The sequence below is a fragment of the Pogonomyrmex barbatus genome, unplaced genomic scaffold (genome assembly GCF_055798465.1).
Source record: "Pogonomyrmex barbatus isolate J1 unplaced genomic scaffold, ASM5579846v1 scaffold8, whole genome shotgun sequence".
Classification (NCBI taxonomy): Eukaryota; Metazoa; Arthropoda; class Insecta; order Hymenoptera; family Formicidae; genus Pogonomyrmex; species Pogonomyrmex barbatus.
Genome location: NW_028297182.1, coordinates 9009392 through 9022698, shown reverse-complemented (window position 1 = coordinate 9022698; position 13307 = coordinate 9009392). Strand labels below are relative to the sequence as shown.

Genomic DNA, 13307 nt, shown 5'->3' with positions numbered 1-13307 from the left:
TTTGATTTTTACTTCCACTTTCATTATTTTTGATATGTAGTTTTAAAAATCTTAAAAAACAATTTTGAAATTAATTTAATTTAACTTAATATTGTGTAGAATTAGACAAATGAGATTCAAATATAATGTCGGAAGATATAACTTTATATAACTTTATATCTATATATATGAAGCATTTAAAAATGCAATTCTAAAAGATTCTTCTGCTGACATCAAAAGGTAACAAAGTATCTTGTGTATTTTGAAATATAAAATAATGAATAAATCTTTAAAAAAAGATTCTCATTTTTCAAAATTGATTGAAATTCTGATTTTGATATAACATCGTTGCGATATCACATCTGGTGATAGCAAATATTGTAGTCCATATTTTCATAATAAACAGCTCATATTATGTTTGATCACATCATACTTGAAATCTTCTAAAGGTATTGAAAAAAAATTACATGCGAGTTTAGAAGTGTATTTTCATATTCAGACTTTAATTTTCATATTAATGATCATATGATATAACATCGATTCGGACAGCGCCATAATAGTTCGTGATTTTGTATTTATATTTATATGTGGAAGTTACTTCGGTATTCTCTGTATGCTAATGCGAAAAAGTCAGAATCCTTGTTATTCGTAGGAGTCACATAAGCGAACTTCAACGAATTATCGTTTGTGATAATGCCGGAAGTGTGCGATGAACGTTATATGCAAAAAATGGCTGATATATAATTATGCATAATTGTCAATTAAACTGTTTCATGGAAGACTGTTAAAAAGTGGAATGTCTTTGATTTCTATTTCTAATTTTGTTTAATTTTACGTGGAAAAAATTCATATTATATAAGATTCAAGTACAATATTCAACAAATATTTATTTATATTTATATTTGACACATCTACTAGTATATACAATTTTAAAAATCTGCCATTGTTGAAAGACAATAAAATATATTGCGTATTTTAATAAACGAAATATAAAATAATTGCTGAATCATATCTTTAAAAAATGTTTTTATTTCTCGAGGAGGATAAATCCTGATCTTGATATCATTGCGGCATTCATGTACCACATCCGTTGATAAAATCCGAATTTATCATTTAGCCAGTTCATATTGTGTTTGATCACATTACATTTGAAACCTTTGGAAAGCAAAGAATTTGAATAAATGTTATATAAGAATTTAGAAAAAATGTTATACGCACATGCGAATTTAGAGGTGCATTTTCATATGCAGACTTTAATTTTCATATTAACAATCATGCGATATAATCCATTAGCATATAATATCGATTCGGACAGCGCCATAATATTTCGTGATCCTGTATTTATAAGTGGACATGAAAGTTACTTCGGATTTTCGGTAGCTCTGTATGCGGGTGTGAATGAATCTCTATTATTCGTCGGAGCCCCGCGAGCGAACTCCAGCGCAGAGCCGGACGTAATAGAACCGGGAGTGGTCTTCAAGTGTCAGATGAATGGAATATGCCAGGAATGGATGCTAGATGTAGTTCACAATGCTCCACTTCGTTTTGAGAATCTAATCAATCAGAAAAAGGACAACTCTTGGTTCGGTGCGACTATTGCCATACAAGACAAGGCGGAGCCTAGAGTTGTGGTACGTGTGTTTGTTTTTTTATCCTTATTATTATTAGACAAAACTTAAAATTTTTACACGAAAGAGAGAAGAGTTTTGCTAAAATACATAAAAATTTGGTCAGATACAGATCAGAAAATAAATTTTATTAAATCATTAAAGTAAATATATACGTTTAAATTGATTAGAATGTCGAAAGTTTTTGGAATATTGTTACCATCTACAAGTGTACTGTATAATTATTTTTATAATTAAATTTAAAAATAATATAATATGTGCGAGTATATTTTATTGTCATTCAACAAATAATCTTATTGATGACAGGTTTGCGGACCGCGATGGAGATATACTGTCATAAATGAAAGCATGGAATATATGAATGGCATTTGTTATGAAACATTAGCTACCAACATTAGTGATTTTGACAAAACAATGGAATGGTATTTCTTACCATTTACGAAAAAAATTGTACACGAGAACATCACATCCGTTTATAATAATTACACGCTGGCACAAGCCGGTTTTTCTTTATACATGAATTCAAAAAACGACACGGATATCCTACTGGGTAGCCCAGGCACAGAGAATTGGAAAGGCGATGTGGTATCAATTGCGATTTCTCGATATAATGTGAAAGAAGTTAAACCCTTTCTTTGTAAAAATCAAGAGATTTGTGCTAATAGTTATCTTGGTAAAGATATAATTCTTTTTTCTACTAACTTTTTACGATAGACCTAATACCGATAATTCACCACTAGAATCATAATTATTATTTAATTATAAAACTTTAATTATTAAAATTAAATGTGTGTGTGTGTGTGTGTGTGTGTGTGTGTGTGTGTGTGTGTGTGTGTGTGTGTGTGTGTGTGTGTGTGTGTGTCAAATGTAAGCACTTTTGCTTATTCTAATTTCAAACTATTCTTTTCTTACATAGGAAGGTACAAAAGATTAATCAGAAATTATCTTAAATATATAATCATTTTGATGCATTTGTTTTAATCCTTGCATTTATATATACGTGTATATAGCTAAATATTTTTTTCAGGATATGCTGTAACTGCTGGTTCTTATTTTGATTACTTAAATAAGAATATTACTTGGTACGCTTCCAGTGCGCCTAGAGGTGCTGACTTGTCCGGGTTAGTCCTCGTATTCGTTTTAAAAAATAATCAAGCTACACCTATTAGAACGATATTTGTAAACGGTCAACAAGTCGGCGAATACTTTGGTGCCGCACTAACATCGTGCGATGTCAATAATGATGGTAGACACGAATTGATCGTAGGCGCACCACAGTGGTCCAAAAACATGGACGAAGGCCGCGTCTACATCTTTACAGTACGAAACAATGTATGTTATTTACATGTTGATTTATGAATTAATTATCTAAGACAGAGATAATATTGGCAACATAATTTCAATTGAATTAAGAATAATACTTCCGCACGAATATAAGCTTTTAATTATAAGTTTTTAATATGACAAAATCTAAAGAAGATTGTGCTAATATTAAAATTTACTATAAAAAGATATTGATTATTTACGATACATAAATAATCTCTTACAAATTTTTTTTATTTTCGATATTTTAAGAAATTAGATTTATCTGGAGAAAACGGAGAATTATATTTGGAGAGAGAAAAATTTATTCGATTAAAGTAACTCTTGAAGGGTCTGAATACATTAAAAGACTGAAAATTAAAAAAAAAACACTCAGTTTTCTAAAAATTGTATTTTGCTATAAATTCAGAAAAATTTCGAAGAACTACAAACAATCGAAGGCGAGATAATCGGAGGCAGATTCGGGTCTGCCGTGATGTGTCTAGGTGACATCGATTACGATGGCTACGGCGATATCGCTGTGGGCGCACCTTACGAAGAGGAAAGTGGCGGTGCGGTGTACATCTTCAATGGAAACAAAGATGGCATTTCCCAAAAGTACAGTCAGAGACTGACCGGCTCACGATTCTCGCCGACTTTGCGAGGGTTCGGGATCTCTATCTCGGAACCCCGAGATGTGAATCGCGACAAATATTCCGACATAGCTGTGGGCTCTTATTTGTCCGGTGAAGTGGTTCTGTTCAAATCAGTGCCGGTAGTCAAGTTAAAAATTGTGCTCGAACCACAGGCAACATTGTTGGAAAACATAACGTCTTTTGTTCTTAAAACCTTGATGTCTTACGATGGCACAAACGCACCGGAGAGATTACGTAAGCTATCAATCTATAATTTTAATTTAATTTAATTTAATTTATATTATATTGTTATATTTGTTATATATGTATATTTGTTATATTATTTATATTATGTTTATATTATATTATATTTACATTATGTATAAAGTATTTGATGTTACACAATGTATTGAACTGTGTGTGTCAGCTTCAAATTCCGTTATTGTTGATTTTAGACTTTCAGGTGATTTTTAAAATTGATCAATTACACCGCAGAGCTGGAATTGGAAATTTTGACAAAAACCACAATGGAATTTACACGTACTCTTACGAAATACCTAAATTACCTCTGTTCATATTTATTCAACCTTTAATAGTACTCAAGGTATATACATTCATGTCTGTTTATGTGAATGATCTTTTTACTATATTATCATGCATACTTTTGCGTATCTCAGAAAGATATCAAACAATTGACAAGTCCTCTCGAGATATCAGCATCTCTGAAGTTAAATGATGCAGTAAATAGAGAGCGTTACACGTACAGTGTTATGGACACGCAGCATTCAAAGATCAAAGAAATTGTCAAATTGCCGTTTTTAAAAGACGAAGACATTCCGGTGTCTGACCTCAGCGTAAGCTTGTCTACTAATTCGAGTTCCAATAATAGATATATCATCGGTTCTACGGAAATGATATTGCTGTATGTCAAGGCTTATAATCGCGGCAAACCCGCATACCGCACAAAAGTGCGCATCGTCACTGAGATCTTAACATTAGCGAGAATCCCGCCTGAATGTATGGAAAATTACACCAATAGTATTTTGGTTTTGATCTGCGATATCGGCGATCCTCTTAGAACAAACGTATGACAATTTTTTATATGCGTAAAGTAAATTCTCTATCAATGAATAAGATGAATCAATTTATTATCTTGCAGAAAATGTTAACGCTGCAACTGGATATGAGCATGGTGAAATACGATGTTAGAGAAATAAACTTACAGGCGAATATCAGCACTCAGACCAAGGAAAACAATTTGGATGACAATTCTTTTGCCATCACTGTATATTTCGATGTGGACTTTGACTTAACGATTGTCGGGTTGGTATATGTCGGTGTGCATATAACTTATCAAGCTTTGCAATTATATATTGATTACTATTCTATTTATTAGAAAAGCACGAGAGAGTTTGTATTCGTGCTTACACGAGAAAAGACCGCCGAGCAGGATTAAGTTCCAACACTTCTACGAAGTACACAAATTCGGTGTCAGTCCTATTCAAGAGGCTATGTTGACCATACAAATTCCGACGCACATTTGGCACCCTCGTTTCGGAGAAGTAACAATCGTCAACATCAAAGATGTTACTGGAAAGATGGACAGATACAAGTTACATTGCAGTGACTTACATCGCGTCGAAATGTTAAAAAAAATCGCATCTATGCATAAAAATATAGTGAACCTATCGCATGCGAATAATAATGCGCATGTGAAATTTAGCACAGAAGAAAATCCACCGATAAACGTACTATCTGAAAACAGGACGGTTTACATTAATTGTACAAATGCAGAGGTTTATTGTGCACATTTTGATTGCAGACTGCGACCATTCTTAAACCCCTTGTCCGTTGCGAAAATTATAATAACGCTGGATCTACAATGGTTGAATTTTCCTGGTAAGTGTAACATCAGATGTACAAAGAGATGAAAGAAGAATACATTTTACTTTTTACGGATTGCAGGTGACGTGATAGGAGGTAAAGACATCATATTTTACGTGACTGAAGGTAGCATTATTGTAACGCAACCTTACAATATCCCTCAAAAGGATAGTCATAAGTCGGATATTACTTGGACGACATTTTTGGGTCCGCCGATAGTTCAGGAACTACCGGAGTGGATAATGACACTTTCAATATTTTTAGGAATTAGTCTGCTACTATTGTTAACATTAGGTTTGAGGAAAATCGGATTCTTTAGCAGAAAAAGAATAGATTTTAATACATTAAAAGCTGAAGATGATTTGATGATAAATGTCGTTTAGTTAATTTTTTGTATATACAGATTTTTATCTTCATGATGATTGTAATATATTTTATTAAATCATAATTTTTTTTTTAAAAGTATTTTTGATGAGAATCATGATCTCATCATGAACTCTGAATCATGATCAAATATAAATATTAAACAAAAATATATAATTTATAAATAAGAGTTAGAGTCAATCTAATATAAATAATATTAATAAAACTTAATATGTTTTATGTAATCAATATATTTATCTTCTAATATAAATAATATATGTAACGATCATTGTGCATTATTTATAATTAAAATATATATATATATATATATATATATGTATAAGGTATATATTATTATATATGTATATATCTCTCTTTAAGGCCACACTCTTATAAAATAATAAAACTTTTATAAAAATATAATCTTAAAAAATATTAACTTCTTGCTATACCTGCATATCTGTCAATTGGACTATTTGATGGAAGGCTTTGTAAAAAGCGATCTGAGTTTGATTTCTATGTTGAGATTCTTATCTAAAATACATAATTTTCAACACTTTTAAAAGCAATTTTATAATAAGCTTAATTCTACTTAATATCATTTTGAACAAGTTTAATTAATTTATATTCCGTATTTTTATACGAAGTAATTCATATCGAGATTTGCACATGATATTAATTAATATTCTCTTGTGTATTTGATATAGCTGCCAATGAGATTAAAAGCTGTTATTATTAAAAGATAAACGATTGCATCGAACATTTTAACCGTTTGAATATCACGAGTATCGAAGAAATCGAAGAAATATAATCGGAAAGTGCCAAGTAACGCAATCGTGCCTTTCCTTGCATGATTTTTTTATTCATTTTTAATAAAAGTATTATTATAATAACAAATACGAAAATAAAAATTCCGTTTTAATGAATACGCTTTGAATTGTAACGTCTATCCATTACAGTAGAATCCGAGCGCACCGTCATTTAATCTATCAAGATATTATGATGACGCATTATGACCAGCAACAAAAACAGTACGATCGCGTAATATTCAAACGGTTAATAAATAATATTGGATATTTTTGAGATTCGTGATGGTACGTAATAACATTTTCAAGCAACAAGAGAGCATAACATCATTTACTATAAGTGTACTTGCAGACCGAAGTCTTCCGCATCATCGAAGCATTTAATCATCTAATCCAAGTCCCTTGGAAATTTCTTCCGCGGTTAATTTGCGCCCGTCAGAAGATGGTGGAGTTTCTGGACGTGGGGCTGACCTTGGTGCCGGCGGTGTTGGCGGGGAAGGTTCGTAACTCGGAGGGGGTCCAGAACGATGTTCATCATGAGATTTCTATGCATAAAAGATTCACAAAATATTATTTATAAAATATTATCAAATTTTCTTTTTCCATTCTTTAATCATGTACATCAAAATGTATTAAAATAAGTTATTTACATCTTTTCCACGTTTGCTCAGACCATCCAAGGCCGAATTAAACAAGGCAGATCCTATTCCTGATAATAAATCTGATCCACCAGAATTTTGGCTGCCATATCCACCACCAGGATAACCACCCGATGGTTGATATCCGCCGTATCCTCCTGAAGGTTGGTACGGTGGTTGCTGATGGCTTCCACCACCACCGAGAACGCCACCGAGTATAGATCCTAACGTTCCGCCCAAGCTATCACCGCCAGATGGATGTGTCGGATAAGCAGGTTGCTGAGATCCTCCACCGCCTAGTAATATCAATTAAGAAACAAAATAGATAAATAAATCGCATCCCATAGATACATCAAGAATACATTTTATTGTATCAAGAATGTATCTTAAATACAGATAATCATCTATCTATTCCTTCATCTGAGAAATATTTCTGTCCTTGGCAATAATTCCAATGCGATGATATCATTCGGCCAATCACGCCAGCGCTTGATTACAGATTTTCTACCTTGTAAATGAGTATATATCATGATTCAGAAATTCTATTAGAATTTCTGAATCATGATATATACTCATTTACAGAATTACCGGGGATACCGTTAAACGCTTAAAAAACAAGCGTTTCATTAAGTCATAAATATTTTATTTATATATATATCACGCAAGAAATGTTCTGAGAGTTCAAGATTCTTCTATTATATTATGTAGATAACATTCTCGATCAGATTACAGATATAATATTTTTGAAATTTGAGTTATAAATATACCATACCTAACGCTCCAAGAATAGAATCCAATACACCACCCGATTGCGGTTGGGCGGGATAGCCTTGTTGTGCGTGTGTGTTGCTGTGCAATGCATTGCTTGCTAGACTGCTAGCTAGGGCCATCCCAAGAGAACCAGCTAAATTACCAAAGCCACTTTCGCTTTCAGTCTTCGATTTGGAAGCATCTGATTTTTCATGATCCTTTTCCTCACTCTCATCTTTCTTTTTCTACAAATGTTAATGAGTGTTTAAATTTAAATAACATATAATATTATAAATGTAATGATAAGTTGAATATATTTTTACATTCAACGCGTGCATAGCTGCCGCTACGCCTCCAGCTGCTACTAATCCACCTAATGCTAATCCAACTTTGTCCATACAATTTCCAAAGACACCTTCTTCCTCTGGTTTCTCAGAACCAGGTTGATATCCATAGGCTCTTGGTGGATTGTAACCTTCAGGACCACCATAACCAGAAGGAGGAGGGCCATAACCAGAGGGAGGAGGGCCATAACCAGAGGGAGGAGGACCGTAACCAGTCGGAGGAGGAGGCCCATATCCACCCCCAGGTTGAATTGTTGGATACAAACCACCTGGTGCTTTAAAAAAAATCAAGTTCTTAATGCCTCATAAAGCCATATAATGTTATTATGTATTAGATCTGTAATCAAAATAAAAATACAATTCCTTACGTGGTGGTCCAAAGTTAGCAGTTTCCGCATCTGATGCTGTAACGGAAGATTTTGATGGATCGACTGATACTTGTTCATATGCGATGGAATGTATTTCAACATCGCCATCAATAACTAGATGAGTAACTTTTACGAATGGCAATCGATGGGCGAATTCTGTGAAATGCCTGCCATTAATAGCGATCTTGTAGCAGTGATAATCGCATAAAATTAACATCTCGAATTCCTGGCCTGGTTGAATCCACAATGGACCAGCATTCTCCTCCATGCCCCAGGTCATTGACTCTATATGATTTCTAGTAATAAAGCCTTCGGGAAAACGTGGAGATACATGAATGGCTATATCGTCTCTCGGATTTAATGTTGGTCCAAGTTGATAATTTACAGCAAATCGTACGGCCTGAGATGGTACCTTGCCCTGTATCTTCACCATTGTACCAGCTCTCAGACCTCCTTCCACTTTTCCCACATATGGGATTTCCTATTACAAAATACGAGAAAATGATAAACATGATCAAACAATAGACAAATAATTTTCTAAAAATAGCATGGTACAAACTTAAAAATTGGAGAATAAATTATTTTAGTGGTACTTTTAAAATTTATAAAAGTCATAATATAATTACAATTATATTATAATATATATTTAATATAATCAAAAGATATACATTCTGATATACTTTAAAATAATTAAAAAAATTAATATAATATTAATATATTATATTAAATTAATATTAGAAATTACATTAATAATTTAATATAATATATTAATATTAAAAAATTATCAATGTAATTTACAACGATTAGGATTACAGTGCTAATCATCAATAAATAAATTAATAATGAGTAACATACAATCCGTGGTTTCCAAGACGCAAAAGCATCGGCAATGCGGACACTTTGCGGATCAATGAAAGTACCGTTAAAGCGCAGCAAGAGTCACTTACTGGATTAAGCACCGGAGAATTGGACATTTTTGCTGTTTCTTCAAAACGATTTAGCTTCTCAAGATATTGCAAAATCCCGAGCTCACTTGCAAATAATGATACTTATGCGCAACGTGAAAACGGCCGGCGCCTTCTTGTTTCCCGAAGCGCTTTCAACACTTCTATTTACAGTGCTGACGTTTCCCCTGAACTCCGGAGCGTGAAATATGCCGTATGGCACGCACTGTAGCGCGACACAGCTTGTGTAATCGTCCTGATGATTTGACGCATTGATTACGTAATCCACCGTGCATCACGCGTCGTCACATCCGGATGCGAGGGAGATTCAAATCGAGCCGCGCGATTGGATGTACGATGCGCGCCGACCAATCCCGACGGCCAAATCTGCCTGAGGAAACAGAAGCACGTGCATCGCCGCCAATCAGCGTGCGTATACATAACATTATGCACAACATCAAGTGGCGCTATTCCTCTTTGTTCTTTTTTTTTTTCTCAATTTTGGCCCCTGGGCGGAAATATTTTTGGCAATTTTGCGGCAAAGATAAAGACTCGAACATTGCCGAAATTACGGATGAATTGCTTTATAGCTATTGTTTTAGTTTTTTGTAAAAGAGAAAGAAAGAGAAGAAGATGAATGAAAAAATAATATCAATAAAAATTTATTAAACGAAAAGATAACGAGCGAAACGAATGATTCTTATAAAAACTTTCTACGTTAAAATTAATAATTTATCGACCATGATTGCATTTAAATTTAAGAAAAAAATTGATACTTTTTTTGTTCTTTATGGCATATTTTCAATTTAAATTTTTTAATTTAAATTTTGTTGAATTTATACTGGACAATAGTATTCATAAATCAATATTTAACACGTTTTGTAATATATTTCAGATAATTTTTGATTGATATAATATATCGCATAAATTTTCAATATGGCTTTCAGATGATTAATAATATTGTATCATTTATTGTACAATAATATTTATAGTCTTGCTTTATCATCTAATAATCTTTTTTTTGAATTTATATAAATTTAAGTACATTTGCTTTGTCTACCAATAACATGCAATTATTTTTTTTACAGACTTGAAATATAATAACCCTAAGTTTAATTCTCTTCCTTTAAATCGATAATCAATTTAATAATACTGATTAAAAATCCCCCAAAATTGTTTTTAAAATTAAAATGAACAGTAAATAAATTTTTTAATTTATTAAAATATTCATAATTCATCATAAAATCAAAAATAAATGGAATTAAAATGAAAAAAATATTATTGAATTATAGGTAAATATTTATACAAGCGATATAAATCTTTTATATTTTAGTTAATTTATGTAAACAAGAAATAATTAATTTGCTAAACATATAATACATGCAAGATAAAATGCTTGATAATAAAGGATGAATGTTAATGAGTGAATAATAAATACCGCTTACAATAAAAATAAATTTCGTTAATTTCTTTTGAAAAAAGAGCAAGAGAGAAAGAGAGCAAGCGAGAGAGAGAGAGAGAGAGAGAGAGAGAGAGAGAGAGAGAGAGAGTTTTCAGAATTGAATATCTTTATTTAGAAATATTGATTATCAACAAAAAATGACTTTCTAAATAAATGAAATTTTTCTGATAAAAAAAGAAGAGTTTTCTAAACAACTTTAAAATAAGCGTGATCGATATTCAAATTTTAAAAATTGAATCCCACGCTAACATATGATTATTTAAGACGGTTCAAAAACATCTTTTTTAATATATCTTTAAAACCATCAAAAGATTTCAAATTTTTTGAGAAGTCATTTATATATAGTTTTTTATAAAAAAATTGTTGGAGTTTTTTTTCTATTATTGAATGGAGGGAATGGATAGAAGCTGCTTCTCTTAAGAAGAAAGATTTTTTGTTTTATTCAAAATTTTACCACGTAAAATTAATTTAAAATTGTGTCATCTTATATCCAATATCTATTATGACTTATAAGTACCTTTTCCTTCTAAGCACTCTGGACAGGTCGGAGGATACGGGATAGTTTTCTGGAGTCTCAGTTCTATGAATGACTGGATTGCGTAAATTAACTGGCACTTATGGCGTAGCGAGCGCGTGCCGTCGCCCACGTTCATTTTCGTCTATTCACTGTTTAATGCCAGACGAAATTAAATAAACCCGGCTGTACTGGATGAAACAGTGCAGCGCCACGGAGAGTCGGTTTTCCTCGGCGTAGGGAAATAAATAGAATGAGCACAGAAGCGATTAATAACGTGCAGACGCGCCTTTGGAACAATAAAACGCGGAAGTGAGATTGTATACGAGGAATATCTGGAAAGTGACCGAAACGTCCCGATAGAATTTCGTTACTTGAATGATTATTAATCTGAAAAGTGTTTTTTTTTTTTTTTTTTTTTTTTCATATTTGATTACATTGCTCAATGCAAAATATCTCGCATGAGCTGTAACAACAATCATTGTTTATATTCAAATTCTAAACATAATAACGTCAAAACTTGTCCATTGTTCTTAAATTTGTAACTTTATTCACGTGTTAATCTTTTTTATCATCTGCTTATTATTTAACGAATTTTTTTTTTATATTATTTATTTTATTTTATTCTAAATTATTTAATTTGTATAAAAAAGATTTTTATTAAATATATGTACTATTACATCGTTGTTAAAAGTTGTAGAAAGTGTGAAAACGTTTCAATCTGATTGGCAAATTTATTATATATATTTTTATTATCAATCGTTAGTAGTAATGCGTCGATTAATATTATCTTGATGTTGAAATTCTTCTTTTGCCGATGTGAATTTTAATATTATACTGCGGACCACAAATGTTTTGCATTTTTCGCGATTGCTGTCAAGGATGTGTCAGAATAAAAGGTATTTAGAGCGTGATAGGGCTGGGCGCTGGCACACCCACGAGAAGTAAAATACATTTCGCTTTCCAATCATCATCATCATCATATGTTCGATTTATGTGCGTGATGCGCCTCGACGATTCGATCCGTCTTGTGATTAAACGACGCGTCACGAACTTAATTGAGGTAACGACGAATAGCGCAATTTTTCATTTTTATGAGAAGAGAACGCAATTTAATGAATTTAAAAATTTTTGGAGATTTCAAAGATTTAAAAATATTGTTTTATTTTATTTTTATATTACATATCTGCAAGTAAACAACTAGATTCCTTTATTTCCTTTATTTTTCGAAACTAAAGAATCGAGAGTGTTTAGTTTATACTTTATAAACAATATAAAAATTATCAAAAATTTATATCCAATTATATTTAAATAATTGCTATATAAAGATAATGTAAACAAAGTAAACTTTTGATTGAACAAATAGAGCTGTATTTTATTATAAATATTGATTTATTTCTTTTAATTGACTTTCCCTTTATGTATTTTTAATATTCAGTATATAAATATTAAATATAATAAGTGTGACACAGATTAGAATCAATTATAAAAAAGAAATTGTCACATATACGTGATTAAAATTTTTAAACAATACAAAGCGCATAATGACCATTATTACATGACCTTATCAAGAGACGAAAGATGCGGGTAATCGGATAATCAATTTTTAAAAATCCGTTTAACCTAGAAAGACAAAATAGGCGAAAAAATTTGCGTTCTAGAACGTTTAAAGAACATGTCTTTGCCAACT

The 13307-nt window shown here is 31.8% G+C and overlaps 2 protein-coding genes across 3 annotated transcripts; one reads left to right on the top strand and one right to left on the bottom strand.

The window, feature by feature from the left end:
* The first annotated feature begins 38 nt into the window (after nt 1-38).
* Nucleotides 39-6080, top strand: LOC105427015 (integrin alpha-8-like). Its single transcript, XM_011638533.2, has 9 exons — nt 39-1610; nt 1914-2280; nt 2635-2939; nt 3340-3799; nt 4000-4148; nt 4222-4629; nt 4704-4867; nt 4941-5443; nt 5510-6080. The coding sequence occupies exons 1-9, from the start codon at nt 1161-1163 to the stop codon at nt 5809-5811; spliced, it is 3108 nt and encodes a 1035-aa protein (XP_011636835.2). The 5' UTR covers nt 39-1160; the 3' UTR covers nt 5812-6080.
* On the bottom strand, nt 6025-9876 carry LOC105427014 (uncharacterized). 2 transcript variants are annotated; one of them, XM_011638531.3, is made up of 7 exons: nt 9645-9876; nt 8698-9178; nt 8309-8604; nt 8008-8230; nt 7248-7531; nt 6933-7142; nt 6025-6325 (listed from the first exon to the last, which is right to left on the bottom strand). In XM_011638531.3, exons 1-6 carry the CDS (start codon nt 9669-9671, stop codon nt 6978-6980), a joined length of 1476 nt encoding a protein of 491 aa, XP_011636833.2. In that variant the 5' UTR covers nt 9672-9876; the 3' UTR covers nt 6025-6325; nt 6933-6977. The 2 variants fall into 2 exon arrangements, with proteins under 2 accessions (XP_011636833.2, XP_011636832.2); XM_011638530.3 differs by having other exon boundaries at nt 6025-7142; nt 9645-9875.
* Nucleotides 9877-13307: the final 3431 nt, after the last annotated feature.